This window comes from Symphalangus syndactylus, chromosome 7 (assembly GCF_028878055.3).
Source record: "Symphalangus syndactylus isolate Jambi chromosome 7, NHGRI_mSymSyn1-v2.1_pri, whole genome shotgun sequence".
In the NCBI taxonomy this organism is placed as follows: Eukaryota; Metazoa; Chordata; class Mammalia; order Primates; family Hylobatidae; genus Symphalangus; species Symphalangus syndactylus.
Window position 1 is genome coordinate 122215579 of NC_072429.2, and position 23511 is coordinate 122239089.

The 23511-nt window shown below is 39.0% G+C and overlaps 1 protein-coding gene across 1 annotated transcript in view; it reads right to left on the reverse strand.

The window, feature by feature from the left end:
* ATAD2 (ATPase family AAA domain containing 2) overlaps positions 1 to 23511 on the reverse strand; it is a 78263-nt gene that overhangs the window by 48786 nt on the left and 5966 nt on the right. The window contains exons 2-8 of the mRNA XM_055287153.2: positions 12035 to 12183; positions 4044 to 4093; positions 3084 to 3249; positions 2650 to 2752; positions 2314 to 2401; positions 1286 to 1456; positions 534 to 651 (exon numbers count right to left, since the gene is read on the reverse strand). Of these exons, the coding sequence (XP_055143128.1) occupies positions 534 to 651; positions 1286 to 1456; positions 2314 to 2401; positions 2650 to 2752; positions 3084 to 3249; positions 4044 to 4093; positions 12035 to 12183 (845 nt within the window). The remainder of the gene's footprint in view (positions 1 to 533; positions 652 to 1285; positions 1457 to 2313; positions 2402 to 2649; positions 2753 to 3083; positions 3250 to 4043; positions 4094 to 12034; positions 12184 to 23511) is intronic.

A 23511-nucleotide genomic window follows, 5' to 3' on the forward strand; every position in this document is an offset into this window, starting at 1 on the left:
AAAAGAAATCCACAAATATTGAATAGTCGAAGAAAAATGTTTCCTACAACAGAAGAGGAACAAATTATAAAACAGATCCAGAAAAAGATAACCAGAGTCATGAAAGGTCTAGAGGCCATGTAGCTTAGAACATCTGACGTGGTAGGAAAATGCATCTGTGACAGTATGCAAAGACTAAACCTATATTCTAACTTAATGTGAAGATTAAATGAAACCTTTTATGTAAAATGCTCAACACAGAGCCAGGACTACAGTAAACCCTGAGTCTAAGGTTGCTCTATTATTAAAGTGTGGAAAAATGGAATAAACTACCTTACTACGGTAGTTACTAACACTTCCTATTAGTGGAAGCAAAAGCAAAAATTAGTCAGTGGTATTGGGGATTAGACTATTAAAGGCATAGAAACTAAGCTCTCCCAAATACACAATTCTAGAATTTTATCCTAATACACCTAATCCTGAAAGTCTAGAGTCCAGCTCTAACAGAAAAACAATTATGTTGTCATAAATCAATCACTATATCAGAACCAAACCTGTTCATTCGTTTACAGTAGGGACTTCTTGGTCCTGCGGAAGATAATCGGTATCTTGGTCTTGCAGGAGAAGCTGGGCCACTATAAAATATATTGGGCTTTCTCTGGTGACGAGGTTCTAAAAAAAAGAAATATATATATATATGTGTATATATATGGCATATAAATACGTATGAAGATAATTTTGCTCTTCATCTATACTTACAAAGGTGCTTATTGCCTTCCATGAAGTACTAGTAAATATCCACTATGGAATATTTTGCTGTTCATATTTTAAGTCATTTATGTCCAGAGGGTTGCAGCTGATAACATGTATAGCACAGATACCAACCAACCAAAACACACACAGGCCATAAACAACCATTGTGACTGTAGAGATGTGTAACAGGTGATTATCAGCCTTGTATGTTAATGCTCACAAGTACTGTGGTATAATATTAACATAAATCAAAAGAAGTCCTATCTCTATACAAACTGACAAAATAAATTAAGTAGAAAGCTGTGCAATCTAAAATAAAGACAGATATAAAATTCAAAAATAGCCCAATTATTTGCTTTGGTCAAGGCTAACATTTAACTTTCTTCAGAGAAATTATTTGTTACAAACTTAGGATAGGTAAAGACAACAGTAATGAGTATTCAACAAAATGAAAATATAAAACATACCAAAAACACAAGAATAACAGAGGGGAAACAGCAAATATAAAGCTAATATAATTACATCTCCTGGAAAGAGTATGTATAGCACTTACTTTCCAATGGAGCCTGATAGTAAACAGTAGCTTTTCTCTGTCTAAGATAATATCGCTTCTGATTATCTTCTTCTCCATCTTCTTCATCTTCATCATCTTCATCATCTTCATCATCATCTTCATCTTCACCATCATCTTCATGTTCTTGGTCTTCACCCTCTTCAGATGACTCTACAATTAAGAGATACTTACTTCCAGAAGGATACTCAGCAAAATGTTAACAATTTTTAACACAGGTGAGTTGGGAGAGAAAGATCCACCCTTTTAAAACTTATCTACTCCTAAAAAAAAAAAAAAAAAAAAACCTTATCTACTTCTAGATTGTTCATGGGAAGAACTTGTAATTCTTTTCCAACATTAAAAAACTGTAGAAAAACGAGAGGAAGGAAAAAAGGAAGCAGAGAAATAAGTTTGAAGGCTACGTTAAGCAAGTACCAAACTAAAATGCATAGTCTTTCTATGAATTTCATTAATGTAGGTAACTAAAGTTTCCAAGTTAACATAACTTTTTGACAAGTTTTCAAATTTCCTCATTAAGCTTTTGCTTTCTAAACTTAAGTGTGACATCTCACCCAGCCCATCTGGCTGTCATGGAGTTACATGCTGCATAACTCAATCTACTTAGATTACGGCAAAACATGCTCACCAAACATTTAAAATGCATTTCAGAAAACTGATTTTCACTTAAGATAAGTTCTAATAGATGATGGTAATAAGTCCTAAATGGAAAAGCAAAACATAATTTTAATCACCTTTAAACTAAAAAAGAGATATACAGTGTGTTGTCCATAGCAGATGTATTACATAAGCAGACCAATATTATTGGCTTTAGATTGTTGATTTCAGTTACTTTCCCAAACAAAACATACTATCCTTTTAAGCTCTCCCCTGTCCCCACTTTTAAGTTACCAATCCTCTGATCTCTCACAAACTACCATGTCACACCTTCTAAATAAAAAGGCTATTTTCTACTAAATAAAAAGTTCTTAAATTCAATCCCAGAAGACAGAACAAGAGAAGAGACTAACCCACACTGCCTTCTTGATTATCAGTTGTTTCTTCATCAGTTCTTTGAATATCTTTCTGTTTTCCTCTTGTGTACATATTAAGATTGCTCTAAAAATGTTTAAATAAAAGCCATTAACATTTGGAATCTATTTATTAAAAAAATTAAGTTGGATCCTCCAATCTTGTTTAAAATGAAGATATTTACAGCCATAAACTCTTACATTTCCAGCAGTAACTAATGACTGATCAAATAAATGCTGGAAAAAGTGGTGTTTAACCAAAAATGGATTAGGTACTATAAAAAAAATTAAACTGGATATTATTAAATCATTCCCTTAATGGAAGAATATATTTACTTCTTCTGTTTCATTAAACACTCCCAAGTCTTCAAGTTCTCTCATTCGCTGTCTACGCATCTTCTTCATGTCATCCATTTTCTGAAGTACAGCTTCAGCAGTGCTTTAAAAAAAAGATATAAATATAAGTGAAAATTGTAAAAGAGTAGCAGAATTTTAAAAACTTTATTTTTCTTCCATTGCAATCTTTTGGCACTAAGGTTTTAAATATTTTTATAAGAAGCATTGATTCACTTGTATAAAAATATTTTAAAATTTCTTTCCAAGAATAGAGACATATACAGAATTGTCACAAAGATCTCTGATAATCATTCTCCTCTATGTTTTATGTAGTAGAATGCATTAAATGTTTGGGCTGGTTGAAATCCATGATTCTTCCCCAGCAAAATGTCTCTGACAGATAAATCATCTTGATCTAAGGAATTTTTACTTACTTAGTTATAAGTTTGTCAAACAGCATGGACTGGTTTACACCACTATAACGACTTCTAATCCTACAACTTCGACGCACTTCAACATCACCATTATCTTCATGTAAGTGTTCTGTACTTTGAACGATGTTTCTAGCCCTCAATGACCGAGTAACTGGAATCACTTTGTCTTCACAAATGCATACATAAAAATAAATAGAAACATTTTAAGTAATAGTATTTATAAAACAATTCTAAAATGAACAATTGAAAAGCAATACTTTCATGTAACAAAATTACAATATCTTAAACTTAGCTTTCTTAAAAACATTAGAAAACAAAAATAAAGTTAAAACATATACCTACCATAAGATGGAGCCCACCTACTCCCAGGAGAAGAGGAAAGATATGTAATACAAAGACTTGTACATGAATGTTCAAATCAGCTTTGTGATAACCCCAAACGAGAAACAACCCAAGTCCACCAAAAGGTGAAGAGATAAATTGTGGTATATCCATATAATGGAATACTACTCAGCAACAAAGTGACCACATGGATTCTCAAAGCAATTATGATGAGTGCAAGAAGCCAAACAAAGAATAAATACTGTATGATTCCATTTATATAAAACTCTAGATAATACAAACGAAGCTATAATAACAGAGAACAGATTCTAAAATGAATGGTCACGGCTATGTTCCAATGAAATTATTTGCTCAGGAATCTGGTGGGGAGTAGTGTCAAAGAGTGAGGAGAGAAGCTAGAAGAGCCAGGAGGAATTACAAAAGGGCCTGGGGAAGTTTTTGGGGGTAATAATTACCTTCACTATCTTGTGGTGATGGCTTCATGGCATATACTTATGTTAAAACCTAACAAATTATACACTTTAAACATGTAAAATTTATTGTATGTACCTCAAGAAACCTGTAAACAGAATATTAATTACACATTTTAAGATTTGAAATGCCTTTAACAGTACTTACCTTCTCTGCGCTCTTCTTTTTTTTTATCAGCCTGCTGTCTGGCCAACTGCCTATATTTTAAAAAATTAGATTAATTCAAAATAATTGACATAACTTTATTTTTATTTATTTAGATGGGATCGCACTCCGTCGTCCAACAGGAGTGCAGTGGCACAATCATGACTCACTACAGCCTCAAACTGCTGGGCTCAAGCAATACCTCCCACCTCAGCCTCCCCAGAAGGTAGAACTACACACCTCACTACATCCAGCTAACTTCTAACATTTTTTGTAGAGATGGGGGGGGGGGTCTTGCTTTTTTGTCCAGGTTGGTCTTGAACTCCTGGCCTCAAGCAGTTCTCCCACCTTAGCCTCCCAAAGTGCTAGGATTATAGGCATAAGCCACCATACCTCGCTATAACTGACATAACTGTATTTCTTATATTCCATAATACTACAAACAAGACAAAAAGTTAAAATCAGCCTGGAGAACAAATACTAAGATACCTAAAAACTTAAAATATACTGAAAAAAACAGGCCAGGCACGGTAGTTTACACCTGTAATCTCAGCACTTTGGGAGGCCGAGACTGGCGGATCACGAGGTCAGGAAATCGAGACCATCTTGGCTAACAGGGTGAAACCCTGTCTCTACTAAAAATACAAAAAAATTAGCCGGGCGTGGTGGTGGGCGCCTGTAGTCCCAGCTACTCAGGAGGCTGAGGCAGGAGAATGGCATGAACCCAGGAGGCGGAGCTTGCAGTGAGCCGAGATTGCGCCACTGCACTCCAGCCTGGGCGACAGAGTGACACCCCGCCTCAAAAAAAAAAAAAAATCTACTAAGCAAAACAGTATGTGCCATTAATTTGTTTTTAGTGACTCAATATTCCATCCTTAGGCTGCATTTGTTAATCAAGCTATGTATCATGCTATTTGCAAGTGGGCTGATTTATATGTGGAATTTCAAATATTACAACTTAAAATAAAACCATCTTTCCCGGATGAGTTAACTTATATATTCTCATTAACAAAGTAAGTCATCATTAATTCCTCATCTCTCTTGGAGACAGGTAAGAATTAAGAAGAAAATAAAAACTTTTGGCTGGGCACAGTGGCTCATGCCTGTAATCCCAGCACTTTGGGAGGCCAAGAGTTCAAGACCAGCCTGGCCAACATGGTGAAACCCCATCTCTACTAGAAAAAAAAAAAAAAAAAAACCAAAACCAGTCAGGTGCCTGCTGCAGTCCCACCTACTCAAGAGCTGAGGCAGGAGAATCACCTGAACCTGGGAGGCAGTGGCTGCAGTGAGCTGAGATTGTACCACTACATTACAGCCTGGGTGACAGAGCATGGGGTCCATCTCAAAAACAAACAAACAAACTTGAGTAGTCCACCTACAGGTAAAGGCTTAGTTTCTTCAAAGGCTCACAGACTTTTCTCATAAAGGAGCTCCTCCCTTCATACCATGTAGGTCTATACATTTTATAACCAGGCCCCTTTCAGATGCTAGAAAAAGAATGACTAAAGCACTATTTTTCTGAACCACCCACCCCTGCTGCCTTCTTTTTGCCTGCAGGAGGAAAGCAACCTTCCAAGGGTTGGTAAACTTTTCCTTCAATTGCTATGCACTAAATATTTTAAGCCTGTAAGCCATACAGTCTTCTCTGTCACAGCTACCTAACATTACAGGGTGAAAGGAGCCACATACAAAATGAACGGGCATGGCAGTGTTCCAAGGAAACTATTTACAAAAATATGCAGCTGGACTTTGTCAACCGCTGCAAATCTGATGAAACCTACGGTATACACAAGTTTAAACATTACTTCAGAGGTTTTGCACACCCTCTGCGAAGACTATACATAATCACTGGACTCCAGTTAAGAACCGCAGGATTATGGGCCGGGCGCGGTGGCTCACGCCTGTAATCTCAGCACTTTGGGAGGCCGAGGCGGGTGGATCACGAGGTCAGGAGATCGAGACCATCCTGGCCAATATGGTGAAACCCCGTCTCTACTAAAAATACAAAAAATTAGCGGGGCGCAGTGGCGGGCGCCTATAGTCCCAGCTACTCGGGAGGCTGAGGCAGGAGAATGGCGTGAACCCAGGAGGCAGAGCTTGCAGTGAGCCGAGATAGTGCCACTGCAGTCTGGCCTGGGCGAAAGAGCGAGACTCCGTCTCAAAAAAAAAAAATAAATAAATAAAAAATAAAAAAAAGAACCCCAGGATCAAGTAAGTAAGTAAGTATGTAGATCCTGCCCTCATGACACAGTTACTCTTATCTTTCTGTCTTTTTCTAACAATCTTGATCCTCTGGTCTTTGAGCCTCAAGTAGATTGAAAACAGAGTAAAAAAAAGAATGGAAAGGAAGGAAATAAAGAGATTTCTATAGTCAGGCATGCTGACAACAGTGAAAAAGAAACAGGAAAAGTATATGAAAAAGGACTCAGAAATACTGTAGGCTCTTTTATATATGCCTTATGCAAACAGATACTGATGTTACCATTACGTAAAATAATCATCACTATTTGTAATAATGACCTGAATGTAGGGAGAGGATTTTTGTACAGGAAATCTTCTTGACAGAAGACATACAAATGGCCAATAAGCACATAAAATGATGCTCAACATTATTAGCCATCAGGGAAAGGTAAATCAGAACCACAGTGAGATACTTCACACCTGTTAAAATGGAGAACACCAAAAAGGCAGACTATGACAAGTGTTGATGAGGATGTAGAGACCCTTATACGTTGGTGGTAGGAATGTAAAATGCTGCAAATGTTTTGGAAAAGTATGCTACTTCCTCAAAATGTTAGTGTTACTATTTGACTCAGCAATTCCACTCCCAGGTGTATACCCAAAAGGACTGACACCTACACCTTCACATAAAAATGTGTATACCTACATTCATATTATTATTCATAATGGCCAAATAGTAGACAATCCAAAGGCTCACCAACCAATGAATGAATAAACAAAATATGGTATATCAATACAATTGACTCTTATTCAATAATAAGAAGTACTGAGCCGGCCACGGTGGCTCACGCCTGTAATTCCAGCATTTTGGGAAGTCAAGACGGGTGAATCACCTGAGGTCAGGAGTTCAAGACCAGCCTGGCCAACGTGGTGAAACTCCGTATCTACTAAAAATACAAAAATTAGTGGCTGGGCGCAGTGGCTCACGCCTGTAATCCCAACACTTTGGGAGGCTCAGGCGGGTGGATCACAAGGTCAAGAGTTCAAGACCAGCCTGGCCAAGATGGTGAAACCCTGTCTCTACTAATAATACAAAAATTGGCCAGGCGTGGTGGCGGGCATCTGTAATCCCAGCTACTCGGGAGGCTGAGGCAGAGAACTGCTTGAACCTGGGAGGCAGAGGTGGCAGTGAGCCGAAATTGAGCCACTGCCTTCCAGCCTGGGCGACAGAGCAAGACTCCATCTCAAAAAAAAAAAAAAAAAAATTAGGCTGGGTGCAGTAGCTCATGCCTGTAATCCCAACACTCTGGGAGGCCTAGACAGGCAGATCGCCTCAGGTCAGGAGTTTGAGACCAGCCTGACCAACATGGTCTAACCCCGTCTCTACTAAAAACACAAAAATTAGCTGGATGTGGTGGTGGTCGCCTGTAATCCCAGCTACTAGGGAGGCTGGGGAAGGAGAATCTCTTGGACCTGGGAGGCGGAGGTTGCAGTGAGCCGAGATTGTGCCACTGCACTCCAGCCTGGGCGACAAGAGCAAAACTCTGTCTAAAAAAAAAAAGCTGGGCATGGTGGCACATGACTGTAATCCCAGCTACACTGGAGGCTGAGTTAGGAGAATTGCTCGAACCTGGGAGGCAGAGGTTGCTGTGAGCCAAGACTGCACTCCAGTCTGGTCAACAGAGGGAGACTCCATCTCAAAAAAAAAATACACACACACACACACACACACACACCATGGAATTGTACACTTTAGAACTGTGAACTGTATGGTGTATAAATTATATCTCAATAAAGCTGTTATTAAGAAATAATTAATATGGCCAGGCACAGTGGCTAGCACCTGTAATCCCAGCACTTTGGGAGGCTGAGGCAGGGGGACTGCTTGAGTCCAAAAAAGTTCAAGACAAGCCTGGGTAACATGGTGAGACTCCATCTCTACAAAAAATTTAAGGCCGGGCGCGATGGCTCACGCTTGTAATCCTAGCACTTTGGGAGGCCGAGGCGGGCGGATCATAAGGTCAGGAGATCGAGACCACAGTGAAACCCCGTCTCTACTAAAAATACAAAAAATTAGCCGGGTGTGGTGGCAGGCACCTGTAGTCCCAGCTACTCGGAGATGCTGAGGCAGGAGAATGGCGTGAACCCGGGAGGCGGAGCTTGCAGTGAGCCGAGATCGCGCCACTGCACTCCAGCCTGGGCGACAGAGCGAGACTCCGTCTCAAATAAAAAAAAAATTTAAAAATGAGGCAGGGCATGGTGGCTCACGCCTGTAATCCCAGCACTTCTGGAGGCCAAGGCAGGCAGATCACTTGAGGTCAGGAGTTCTACACCAGTCCGGCCAACATGGTGAAATCCTATCTCTCCTAAAAATACAAAAATTAGCTGGGTGTGGTAGGGCATGCCTGTAATCCCAGCTACTCAGAGGCTGAGGCAGGAGGACCACTGGATCACTTGAGCCTGGGGGTTTTAGGCTACTGTGAGCCATGATCATGCCACTACACTCCAGCCTGGGTGTCAGAGCAAGGCAATATTCTCAAAAAGAAAAACAGAATTAATAAAAAGGATAGAAATTCAATATATTTTAGAAGTAATCTAATTAAAAATATCAAGTCATTCCTCTTTAAATCCAGATTGAAAGCATTTATTTTATTATACTACCTTAAGACCTTTCTAACATAAAGCCAAACAATGTTTTATAAACTTGAATAATGTACAGATCCTTTTAAAGGTAAAAACAGGACTTCCAACATTAATTTGTTTGTATGACTACGTAAACCAAACTAAACAGAAATTCATCTATAAGTTTTATACAAATAAAACTATAAAACCATCAATAAATATTAATGTAATAAGGGGTTTTGCTAAAATGAAATAACCATTTGGTGTATGAATGTGGTATTGACTGCTATCAGTTTCTCTCGAATTTGGCATGTTGTGTATCATATTTGCGTTATATACTGCTGTGTACCACGATGGGGCAACTCATCCACTTCTCTTTACTGGAAATGTGCCAAACATTCATTTAAATAGTATGTCATGCTATGACATCATATTGCCTTTCATACAGAAGCAGACGCATCACTTATGTATTCAGGTCTGATTCTGTTCTTGTCTCATTAATCTAAGATAACTAAAGTAGTACTACTTGATGCCAATTCAACTGTAAACACAAATGTATGGCCTCAAATTTTATGGCAATTCTCTATAAGGTAACAATTTAGGGAGCCTAAAATGTTTATTTTTTTCTTCAGATTGTCAAAACCAATTTTAAGTTCTCAGAGACAGTTAATGGACCACTACCTTAACCCAGAAGAATAAACCTTAAGACTTCAAATTTCAGAAATATCAGGCTGGTTTATATTGTACTTCATCGATTCTAAAAGTTGTACATTTCTCCCCATTTTAACATCTCTGAAATTGGAATGTGTCTTACTGATGGCACCTCACAGTTCACTGTCAGTGTTTTTTCTTTTTTAGTGTCCCATAAACATTGTCATATGTTTTAATTGCTGATACTATGGATTTCATAAAATATAGTATAAAACACTCCATAAATAATGGATGAAATAAGATGCAAATTTAAAAATATGTATTAAAAGAATGATGAAATAGCTGAGAAAAAAATTAAAAACTCAAAAGGGCATAACCTTGCTTATCTAGAAAATATGGTATACAAAATAAGAGAATCAAAATTCCAGGCCGAGCGCAGTAGCTCACGCCTGTAATCCCAGCACATTGGGAGGCTGAGGTGGGTGGATCACCTGAGGTCAGGAGTTCGAGACCAGCCTGGCCAACATGGCGAAACCCCATCTCTACTAAAAATACAAAAATTAGCTGGACATGGTGGCGCGTGCCTATAATCCCAGTTACTAGGTGGGCTGATGCAAGAGGATCGCTTGAACCTGGGAGGCGGAGGTTGCAGTAAGCTGAGATCATGCCACTACATTCCAGCACAGGCGACAGAGCAAGACTCTGTCTCAAAAAAAAAAAAAAGAATCAAAATTCCATTTAAGAGCAGGAGGATTTCAGTCTTCTAAGTCATTACAAATTGTTTATTTATGAGAAGAAGTAATGTAAAAACGATTCTTTTTTTTTTTTGAAACAGGGTCTCACTCTCAGTGGCATGATTACAGCTCACTGCAGCCTTGACCTCCCCAGCTCAAGTGATCCTTCTGCCTCAGCCTCCACAGTAGCTGGGACTACAGGTGTGTGCCACCATGCCCAGATAATTTTTTTATTTTTATTTTTTGTAGAGATAGGGTCTCGTTATGTTGCCCAGGCTGGTATCAAACTCCCCAACTGAAGTGATCCTTCTGCCTTGGCCTCCCAAAGTGGTAGGATTACAGGTGTGAGCCACAGTGCCCAGCCAAAACAATTACTTCATCAAACAAATTTTACTCTAATTGGGGCTTTTTGCCCTGAACCAAAGATACTCCAGTTCCATGAATTTAGCCAAACTACCTAATCCATTAAAATTGATTTCTTGAGTTTAAAATGGGTTTCATGCCACCTCATTAGACTAAAAACAAAACCAAAAAAATGTATGTACAGGCTGCTTTAGAAATACACCAACACATAGAAATTCATAAATGACTCAGAATTGATAAAAAACTTTATAGCAAGCAATCAGAAACAGAACTACGATTATGAATGAAGGCTTTGTATAGACTATGAAGCGGAGCCATAAACCACAAGCTAAGTTATCGTCACAAAAGGTCTCTTTAGACACTCAAATACCTGAGAACTGATCCTATGTCAGCTAACCTTGTTAGCTGTACTCATACGTATCACAGGTATCATCTTTGAATAATAAAAGCATGAATGTGTACATTTTTTTTTTTTTTTTTTTTTTTGGAGATGGAGTCTTGCTTTGTCACCCAGGCTAGAGTACAGTGGCACGATCTTGGCTCACTGCAATCTCTGCCTCCTGGGTTCAAGCGATTCTTCTGCCTCAGCCTCCCGAGTAGCTAGGACCTCAGGTGCATGCCACCATGCCCAGCTAATTTTTAAAATTTTACTTTTAGTAGAGATGGGGTTTCACCATATTGGCCCGGCTGGTCTCAAACTCCTGACCTCGTGATCTGCCTGCCTTGGTCTCCCAAAGTGCTGGGATTACAGGTGTGAGTCACTGCGCCTGGCCACATATTATTATTATTATTATTATTTTTTGAGACTGAGTTTCGCTCTTGTTGCCCAGGCTGGAATGCAATGGCACGATCTCCGCTCACTGCAACCTCCACCTCCCGGGTTCAAGTGATTATCCTGCCTCAGCCTCCTGAGTAGCTGGGATTACAGGCAAGCGCCACCACACCCGGCTAATTTTGTATTTTTTTTTTTTTTTTTTTTTTTTGAGACAGAGTCTCGCTCTGTCTCCCAAGCTGAAGTGCAGTGGCACGATCTCAGCTCACTGCAAGCTCCACCTCCTGGGTTCACGCCATTCTCCTGCCTCAGCCTCCCGAGTAGCTGGGACTACAGGCGCCCGCCACTACGCCCGGCTAATTTTTTGTATTTTTAGTAGAGACGGGGGTTTCTCCATGTTGGTCAGGCTGGTCTCGAACTCCTGACCTCAGGTGATCTGCCCGCCTCGGCCTCCCAAAATGCTGGGATTACAGATGTGAGCCACCGTGCCCAGCCACATATTAATTTTTAATTTAGTAATACTCACTTGTGATCATTTATTTTCAAATAAACTACATTTTATAGCCCTGGAACCTTGATGACCAGTCAAAAATACACTTCAAAAATTAAAGCAAATCCTAAATTACTGCTTTAAAACTATTTTGAATTAGTGTTCAACCATCTTGTATTACCTTGTAAAATGCCTGCCATTAGCAAGTTGCTCCGTTATTTCCACATTCTTCTCAAAACTAGAATCTGAAGAATTCTGTGCATCTTTTCTCAAAGATCTTAAAGCACGTGTCCGGTGGTAGGTTTCAACTTCCTTAACTGATGACCCATCCTTTAAGAAAAATTAAGAAAGCCATCTAAGTTTTTCTTTACAAAACTCCCAATTTAAATTCCTCCAAAGAGTATTCTCTGATTACAAGTTAGTAAAAACTGCTTTTTGTGCAGAATCATTTTGCAGCTCCCCAGGAAACTACAAGTTAGTATCTAGAATAACCATTTCATGATAAACAAATATCAGCAATGTCTATGAAGCAGCTAATATAAGATTTACTGGTTTATGGTTCATAACAAGTAGTTCATAACCACTTTAGAAAAAGTAGTCTAGACAGTGAAGTTTTCCACCACTGACAAAAAGTTGTAATAGTTTATTACAGTAGGTACTCATTTATTTTAAGGCTATAGAAATTAGAAAGACCTAAGAAAGATACAGACTCACCAAAATATTGCCACCTAACCACCAGCAGCAACCTCAAAATAACTGGTCCATCAGAATTATAATTTTGGCTTGAACAATGAAAAAGAGTTATTACTGTATATTTTGCCCAGTTCAATGCAGATAATGCAACAGCTGAATTAAAAAACTGTTTAGGGGCCGGGCATGGTGGCTCATGCCTGTAATCCTAGCATTTTGGGAGACCTAGGCAGGTGGATTGCTTTGAGCTCACAAGTTCCAGAACAACAAGGGCAATGTGGCAAAACCCCATCTCTACTAAAATTGCAAAAAAACTAGCCAGGCATGGTGGAGCACACCTGTGGTCCCAGTTACTTGGTAGGCTGAAGTGGGAGGATGATTTGAGCCTGGGAGGTGGAGGTTGCAGTGACCCGTGATCGCGCCACTGCACTCCAGCCTGGGCAACAGAGTGAGACCCTGCCACAAAACAAAACAAAACTGTTTAAGTACGTTAATCTGTTGTAAAAACCATACAGCTTTATGTAACTTCATTTTAGTACAATAAATAGACTACAGGCTAAGTTAATGGGCTGCTTTATGAGCTAGAGGTTCTATCATAAAGTATTCCAAAGTTCATACACCGCTCTGAGATCATATAGAGTATTTTCACATTAGAAGTCAAAGGTATCTAAAATACAAACAAAACAAAACAAACAAAAATAGACAGGGCCAGGCGCGGTTGCTCATGCCTGTAATCCCAGCACTTTGGGAGGTCGAGGTGGGCGGATCACTTGAGGTCAGGAGTTTGAGACCAGCCTGGCCATGGCCAACAATGTGAAACCCCGTCTCTACTAAAATACAAAAATGAGCTGGGCGTGGTGGCACGTGCATGTAATCCCAGCTACTTGGGAGGCTGAGGCAGGAGAATCGCTTGAACCCAGGAGGCAGAGGTTGCACTGAGCAGAGATCGTGCCACTGCATTCCAGCCTGGGCGACAGAGCAAGACTCAGTCACAAACAAACAAACCAAAGATAGAAATCAAAGTCAAAGGTTCCTAACAACTCTATAATTCTATGCCCTACTACTCTGAAAACTGATCAGTTTAGAAAAACAGGCAGTGCTTTAGGAAAACACCACCAAACATTTGAGTCTTTGGATCACATCCCAGGCTGGCTTTACTCTGTTGTCGAATGTTGTTTTATCAGGGCATTTATTTTTGATTTGAGCAAAATATTTGGTTGGTTCACAATAAAAAGGATATTTATACCACAATAATTTGTGTAAAAATTAGACAGGTACTTCAAAAATATTAAATGACGTGTACGATTTGTCACCATCTTTATCAATGTACCTATATTTGAGGATGTTTGAAAAAAAGCTTACACCTTGGGTGGTGTATTATTTTTAAGACAAATATTTACATCTTAGATCAGTGTAGTGTATAAGACTTTCATTTTCCAAGGAATATTTAAAAGGAATCTATTTCCAAATTATCAACTTTCACATGTACTTTTTCTTAAAACTGATCAGCCTAAAAAGGCACAAGGCATCCCATTCATTTGCCTTTCTCCATTTTAAAAAAGAAAGTTCTAAAACCACAATGACATACCAGCTGATACCAGTTAGAATGGTGATCATTAAAAAGTCAAGAAACAACAGATGCTGGAGAGCATGTGGAGAAATAGGAACACTTTTACACAGTTGGTAGGAGTGTAAATTAGTTCAACCATTGTGGAAGACAGTGTGGCAATTCCTCAAGGATCTAGAACCAGAAATACCATTTGACCCAGCAATCCCATTATTGGGTATATACCCAAGGGATTATAAATCATTCTACTATAAAAACACATGCACACACATGTTCACTGCAGCACTATTCACAATAACAAAGACTTGGGACCAACCCAAATGCTCATCAATGATAGATTGGATAAAGAAAATGTGGCACATACATACCATGGAAATACCATGCAGCCATAAAAACGATGAGTTCATGTCCTTTGCATGGACATGGATGAAGCTGGAAGCCATCATTCTCAGCAAACTAACACAGGAACAGAAAACCAAACACTGCATGTTCTCACTCATAAGTGGGAGTTGAACAATGAGAACATATGGACACAGGGAGGGGAACACCACACACTGGGGCCTTTCGGGGAGTGGGGGACATGAGGAGGGATAGCATTAGGAGAAATACCTAATGTAGATGACGGGTTGATGGGTGCAGCAAACCACCATGGCACATATATACCTATGTAACAAACCTGCACATTCTGCACATGTATCCCAGAACTTAAAATATAATTTTAAAAATAAATAAAATTAAATCTAAAAAAAAAATTCTCTCTCTCACCCATTCTGAATTTCACTATTGCAGACACTTCAAGGTATTAAAAACTTTCATAAAGCCAAAGAAAAACACTGGTGTAGGTGTTAAGAAATTGAATGACAGCCGGGCATGGTGGTTCATGCCTGTAATCGCAGCACTTTGGGAGGCCGAGGCTGGTGGATCACCTGAGGTTGGGAGTTCGAGACCAGCCTGACCAACATGGAGAAACCCTGTCTCTACTAAAAATACAAAAAATCAGCCGGGCGAGGTGGCGCTTGCCTGTAATCAGGGAGGCTGAGGCAGGAGAATCACTAGAACCCAGGAGGCAGAGGTTGCGGTGAGCCAGGATCGCGCCACTGCACTCCAGCCTGGGCAATTAAGAGCGAAACTCAGTCTCAAAAAAGAAAAAAAAAAAAAAAAAGAAAGAAATTGAATGACTAGGCCAGGCATGGTGGCTCACGCCTGTAATCCCAGCACTTTGGGAGGCTGAGGCGGGGGGGATCATGAGGTCAAGAGATAAAGACCATTGTGGCTAACATGGTGAAATCACGTCTTTACTAAAAATACAAAAATTAGCTGGGTGTGGCAGTGCGCACCTGTAATCCCAGCTACTTGGGAGGCTGAGGCAGGAGAATTGCTTGAACCCGGGAGGCAGAGGTTGCAGTGAGCTGAGATCACACCACTGCACTGCGGCCTGGTGACACAGCGAGGCTCCGTCTCAAAAAAAAAAAAAAAAAAAAGAAAAAGAAAAAAAGAAAAAAAGACATTGAATGACTAAAGAAAGGCAACAAATACTTTCCCTTATTAGGTGGTTTTCAATTCTCTGCTTTCAATAAAATTGAAAGGAGACCTAATAAAGCTAAAAGAACAATAAAAATCATTTTTGGCAAGTGATTTTTGATGTATAACAAAAAAAACTGAGTGGCACTGCTAAGCATAACTCCTTTTATTACTGTCTACTTATTTATATGAACAATACTTACATTTATAAAAACAATGGAACTGATACACAAAAACACAGTCTTGATTTTTTGTTTGTTTGTTTTGCTTTAGGAGCTTTTAACGCTTAGACTGGAAAAGATCACAGGGTAGGTTTTTCATAGTCATTGATCCATCTCTGAGAAGGCAAGAATTTTCCCTTCACTCTGGTCACAGGTAGAAGAAGTCCAGACTCTCCCCTAGCAATGTCTTCAGAATGCAGAATGGAGGGGCTCCCTTTGCAGTGCAGTGCCTCCCCAACCCAGAGGCAAGAAAGCAAGAATATGTAATAAGCACCCATGTGCCAGGCCCATGCAAGGCATTTTCAAGAGAACACTGTCTTTAGCAATAACTACAATACATCCACAGACAAATGAACTAATTGGATGGGTAAGGAAACTTCAACCATGTAAGATCTCATAAAATCTTACTTTTCTTGCTCACAAAATTGGAACGATACAAAGATTAGCGAAAACAATTTTTTAAAATCTTACTATGTTTTATCATTTCAAATCCAAGTAGATAACATGTTCTTGTTCTGAATGACAGAGCATTAATTCTAACAACTCTACCCACAAACATTTTATTTCTTGGCACTCAGAAGCCCTCTAAGGCTCAGAAATTTTTCTTAAACTGATTTCATGTCCTATTCAAGTGTTGTCTACAACCTGCATAACCAGTACTTTGTACAACTTGTTTATACTTTAATTGTATATAAAAGTTTTTAAAGAAATACGTAGTATTTTTATTTAGGTACCTCCAAACTTGAATTCACCTGTGTAAAACATTTTAAAATGATACAATTCTCTTTTGAGTACCACTACAGCTATACAGAGGTTTCCACTGGTTCTACTTTTCTACTGTTATTGATGAGCATGCTAACACTGACTGTCTTACATATAGTAGACATTTCAAATAAACGGCTTGTATAGAAAAAAATTTCACATCAACATAAAATACAGTGGGTTAAGTCGACTGAAAACGCAAATTAAGAGAGAAAAAAAAGAATCAAGGTAAACTTTGTTTGCTAAGAGTTTGCTCATGTTATTATTTTTAAATGTTTCACAACATATCAACTGGTTTTTAGACTGCAGTGGGTACACGTAAAGTCTGACATAATAGTTTTATTCTTTTTAATGTCAACATCAAAAGATGACAGAAATTACATCCTTTGAAAGAAATAAATGAGGGGGAAGTTGAGATGATAACTTAAAACTGTATGAGAGAATAAAGAACTAAAAAACAATTTAGGAACTCTTAGGAGAAAACAGCATTGGATTTGGCAATGATTTCGTGGATGACACTAAAAGCACAGACAACTAAATAAAACTATGTAAGTTAGACCTCATCAAAATGAGTACCTTTTATGCACAAAGAACACTATCAATGGAGTGAAAAGGCAACCTACAGAAAAGGAAAAAAATCTGCAAATCATATACTGATAAGGTATATAAGGTTTTATATGTATATATACACACACACACACATATATATACACACATACATATATATATATCTCCAGAATATTTAAAGAACTCCTTTGCAAAACAAGCAAACCAATTAAAAAATAAGCTAAAGATGTGAATAGAGATTTCTCCAAAGATAGACAAATAGCCAATAAACACATGAAAAGATGCTCAACATCACTAGTCATTAGAAAAACGCAAATCAAAACCACAGAGTTAACACTTCACACACATTAGGATGGCTATTCACAAAAAAAAAAAAAAAAAAAAAAAGGAGAAAATAGCAATTGTTGGTGAGGATGTAGAGAAACTGGAATCCTTGTGTGTTGCTGGTGGTAACATAAAATAGTAAGGCAATTCCTCAGAAAGTTAAACACAAAATTTCTGTATGATCCAGCAATTCCACTTTTGGGTATATACCCAAAGAAGCAAATGCAGGGATTTGCACAAATATTTGTACACTCATGTTCATAGCAGCATTATTCAATTCCCAAAAGGGGAAGCAACCCAAGTGTCCACTGACAGACGAATGGACAAACAAAACATGGTACACAGAATGGGGTATTATTCCTTTTTGTTTAAAAAAGGGAATTTTAACACATGCTACAATATGGATGAACTCTGAAGATATGCTAAGTGAAATAAGCAAATCATAAAAGACAAATACGATTAGTGTAGGAATATGAGATTCAGAGAACAGTCCCATTCAGAGACAGAAAGTAGAATAGTGGTTGCCAGGGACTAGGAGGAGAGAGGAACTGGGACTAAGTGTTTAATGGGTATGGAGTTTCAATTCTGGAAGATGAAAAAGTTCTGGAGATGAATGGTGATGATAGTTACAGAACAACGTGAATGTACTTAACGAACTATAAGCTTAAAAATGGTTAAAATGGGCCGGGCGCGGTGGCTCACGCTTGTAATCCCAGCACTTTGGGAGGCCGAGGCGGGCGGATCACGAGGTCAGGAGATCGAGACCATGGTGAAACCCTGTCTCTACTAAATGTATAAAAAAAAAAAATAAGCCGGGCGCGGTGGCGGGCGCCTGTAGTCCCAGCTACTCGGAGAGGCTGAGGCAGGAGAATGGCGTGAACCCGGGAGGCGGAGCTTGCAGTGAGCCGAGACTGCGCCACTGCACTCCAGCCTGGGCGACAGAGCAAGACTCCGTCTCAAAAAAAAAAAAAAAAAAAAAAAAAAAAAAAAAAAAAAAAAAAAAAAAAAAAAAAAAAAAATGGTTAAAATGGTCAATTTTATGTTATGTATATTTTGGCACATTAAAAAAGAAAATAAATACTACCATATTCCTGAGGATAAAAAGATTTTATTTCCTTACAAAACAAGAAAAGGGGTGGGTGTGGACAATACTAGGAAAAAACATTTCCTAAGAAACTTGGAAGACAATCTTATAAGTGGTATAAAAGAATCTTTGATTTGCATAGTGAATGGCTTGTCATTCTCTCCAAATAAGCACTAGGCAGCAAGAAAGACTCAACAATGTGTGCAAAAAAAAAAAAAAAAAAAAATTATTTGGGAGTCCTCCATATAGAGTATACACTAAAAAATTTTTAAATGCATCTTTCAAAAACAGTTCTAACAAAAGCAATATAAAAATAAAAGCAATACATGCCCATTATAACTGGAAAAATGAAAATGCCACCCTTAATTTCAGCCACCCACAGACAACCTCTTTTAATCTCTTGGTGCAAAAACCATTTTTTTCCTGTGCAAACATATTTACGTGATTTTAAAACTGAGATAATACTATATATGTTTTGTAGTTTTTTCTAGTAATACCAACATTTTTCATGTCATTAAATACTACTCTAAAAATTTAATGAATGAATAGTATTTCAGCCATTACACGAATCTATTTAACAAATTGCTGAATGTATTATATTTAGATTGCCTGCAATTTTTTCTGATGTTATAAGTATCTCTAGATGAATTATCTTGTGTATATCTTATTTCCTAAAGAAGACTAGCACAAGTATTAAATCGAAGTCATCTAATTCCCAAGAGGTAAGTTCAACACGTTAACAGTAATTAACACTGGATGACAGAGATGGGGACTTTCACTTTCTATTTTTCACATTTTCACATGTATTACCAGAAAAAAATTCCTAAAAAGTAAAAAACAAAGAGAAAACAAACTTAATCTGAAATTTTAACCTAGAGATGTAATATTCTCATTTATTCTTTGGCTAAAATCTACTTAAATATTGAGAGCACTTATAGTTCTTTAAAAGTGAAGTTTTAAGAGAGGAAATGTCAGTATTTTGTTAAATTTTAAGTCTCTCACAACCTTGCAGAATCAGTAAGTTAGCACAGAGAAAAAGCAGCAATAACAAAAAAGTTTTCCTAAAGTAGACACAGTTGCATAATAAAAATATTCTACGTTATTTTTCACAGAAGACCAAGCTTATTCAAGCTTTAAATTCATTTTTTAAAAAGCATGTTTGGTGGGGAGGTCAGTTGTTTGAGTCAATTCAAATATCAACAAATGAGGCTGAAATAGGATGTACTCAACACAAATTTAGGGCTCTTTGAAAACTTAAACAGCAATATATTCTAATACACGATATACACGTTATATCACTATAGTTGTGATATCCTTCCTTAGCTTTGTCTTTAAACATGAGTTTAAATCACCTCACCATCTACTCGGTAATCCAATTTAGTTTCTACCTCTACAGCTCTTTCAGTACATTCACAACTGTCTTCCAATAGCTAAATCCAATAGCCTTTTCTCTACCTCACTGACTTCTACAGAACTATCACTACCTTCTTTATTTATTTTCAGAGATAGGGTCTTGCTCCGTCACCCAGGCTGGAGCACAGTGGCACAATCATGGCTCACTGCAGCCTCAACTTCCTGAGCTCAAGAGATCCTCCTGCCTCAGCCTCCCCAGTAGTAGCTGGGGCTACAGGCATGTGCCACTATGCCTGGCTACTGATTATGTATTTTATCTTATTTTATTTTACTATTTTGAGACGGAGTCTTGCTCTATTGCCTGGGCTGGGGTGCAGTGAGTGCAGCAGCACAATCTCAGCTCACTGCAACCTCTGCCTCCTGGGTTCAAGCGATTCTCTCTCTCAGCCTCCTGAGGAGCTGGGACTACAGGCAGGCGCCACCACACCCAGCTGGTTTTTGTAGAGACAGGGTTTTACCACATTGCCCAGGCTGGTCTTGAACTCCTGGGCTCAAGTTATCCACCTGCCTCGGCCTCCTAAAGTGCTGGGATTACAGGTGTGAGCCACCATGCCCAGCCAATTTTTATTTTTTATTTTAGAGATCATCATCTCTAAAATAAAGAGGTGGGGGGGGTCTCACTATGTTGCTCAGGCTGGTCTCGAACTTCTGGCTTCAGGTGGTCCTCCCACCTTGGCCTCCCAAAGTGCTGGGATTAGAAGTGTGAGCCACTATGCCTGGCCACTACTTTCTTAAAATGCTTCGATCCCTTGGTTTACTTAATATTCTTGGTTCCATGATTCAATTTCTCACCTTTAAAATACAGGCATTGTTTCAGACCTCCTTAATTCTTTTTGTGCTTTGCTGTTTTCTTTTCTTTTTTTTTTTTTTGAGACGGAGTCTCACCCTGTCGCCCAGACTGAAGTGCAGTGGTGCGATCTTGGCTCACTGCAAGCTCCGCCTCCCGGGTTCACGCCATTCTGCCACGGCCTCCCAAGTAGCTGAGATTACAGGAGCCCGCCACCACACCCGGTTAATTTTTTTTTTTTTTGTATTTTTACTAGAGATGGAATTTCACCGTGTTAGCCAGGATGGTCTCGATCTCCTGATCCGCCCGCCTTGGCCTCCCAAAGTGCTAGGATTACAGTCGTGAGCCACCACGCCCGGCCTGTGCTTTGCTGTTTTCTATTCATCCCCAAGGATAAGCAGTCCCAACCTCTTAGCAATTCTGGCATAAAACTCCCAACGGTCGGCCGGGCGCAGTGGCTCACATCTGTAATCCCAGCACTTTGGGAGGCCAAGGCGGGCAGATCACCAAGTCGGGAGATTGAGACCATCCTGGCTATCACAGTGAAAACCCAGTCTCTACTAAAAATACAAAAACTTAGCCGGGCGTGGTGGTGGACGCCTGTAGTCTCAGCTACTCAGGAGGCTGAGGCAGGAGAATGGCGTGAACCCAGGAGGAAGAGCTTGCAGTGAGCCCAGACCGTGCCATTGCACTTCAGCCTGGGCTACAGAGCAAGACTCCGTCTCAAAAACAAAACAAAACAAAACAAAACTCCCAATGGTCTACTGCTCACTTCTTCAGCTGGAAACAACACTGCCTTCCCTCCCTGTGTTCAAACAACTCTCAGATCCTGTGCTGTATTATTTGACATTTTTCTCCATTCCTGCTAATACCACCTTAATTTAAACTCTAAGGATCTAGTAATCTAGAATACTTAGTATATGGATACTAGATACTAAGAATCTAGTAATGAGGATAATGATAGTTTATAAACAGGAGAAATATATGTGTCTTATCAAGTACTATGCCTGGTACATAGCAACTGCTATGTAAGTGGTAGCTATTACTATTATATATATATATATATATATATATATATATATTTTTTTTTTTTAGACAGAGTCTTGCTCTCTTGCCCAGGCTAGAGTGCAATGGCACAACCTCGGCTCACTGCAACCTTCGCCTCCAGGGTTCAAGCAATTCTCCTGCCTCAGCCTCCCAGGCAGCTTGGATTACAGGTGCACACGGCCACATCCAGCTAATTTTTGTATTTTTAGTAGAGATGGGATTTCACCATGTTGGCTAGGCTGGTCTTGAACTCCTGATCTCAGGTGATATGCCCGCCTCAGCCTCCCAAACAAAGTGCTAGGATTACAGGCATGAGCCACCGCACCCAGCCTACCATTATAATCTTTTAACTGGTCTTCTTAGCTCTAGATTTGTTAACTATAATCCATCCTAAACACTGTGTCATCAGATCCCTGTTCTAGCTCTTCACTGTCTCCCAAATAAAGCTGTAACTTCTAAACCTAAAATCAAGGGCCCTTTCTTGCTTATAACTGAATACAGAACTGCCATGTCACCCAACTCTAGCGAACACCATTCACTGCCACACCCAAAAGCTCCCTACCTATGCTTTGTGATACTTCATTAAGCTGTATACTTTTCATGTTTCTGTACTGTTATGCTTTAAGTTTTTAAAATCTCCTGTATGCTACACGTATTGGTGTTGAGTTTTGAGTATCTTTCCAGACTTTCAAATAAACATACAATTTTTAAAATAGTACCTTCTACATACTGCAGAATGTTCTATTTTACCTAACACATGGAAGAATAAAAATGTAGGTAAACAACCCAAAAGTAGGCCGGGCGCAGTGGCTCACGCCTGTAATCCCAGCACTTTGGGAGGCTGAGGCAGGTGGATCACCTGAGGTCAGGAGTTTGATACCTCGTCTCTACTAAAAATACAAAAATTAGCTGGGCGTGGTGGCAGGCACCTGTAATTGGGAGGCGCTTACAGCTACTCCGGAGGCTGAGGCAGGAGAATTGCTTGAATCCACGAGGCAGAGGTTGCAGTGAGCCGAGATTGCGCCATTGCATTCCAGCCTGGGCGACAAAAGCAAAACACTGTCTCAAAAGAAAAAAAAAAAACCCAAAAGTAATGTACGATCATCATCAATTAAAAAAAAAAAACACCCTACTATCCATCCTTAAGTGACTCTTCAACATGAGAAACAACCCTAACTTTACAGAAACCAAAGAACCTTAGACTTTAGAAAACAAAGAAAGTACAGAAATAGACAATGGCTACTCTGATTCTGGAAGAAAAAGAAACTACAGAAAAGATATCCAAAGTCATAAAGTTGGTAGGATGAAAATAAAAGTTTTAAAAAAACAACAAAAAACAAACAGACCACCACCACCACAATATTCAGGGAACCTGTACAAGTCAGGAAAAAACAAAAACACAAATCTATAAGCCCAGCTGAATGAGATCATATTCAAAATGTAAAAATAGAATGTAGTTAATAAATAGGTGACTATAGGTAACTTCAGAACTTGAAGATAAGATCAGCCTGATCAGAGGTAATGAGAAGTTTTGAAAAAAAAGGTCAGCCTGAGATTAGACTAGGAAAAATTCAAGTTAATGAATTAATATGAATAAATGTAACCACCCATAAAAGTAGCCTAGCCTAAGAAATGCTCTGTCAATAAATATGTGGCTGAGGAAACTAAGAAATAT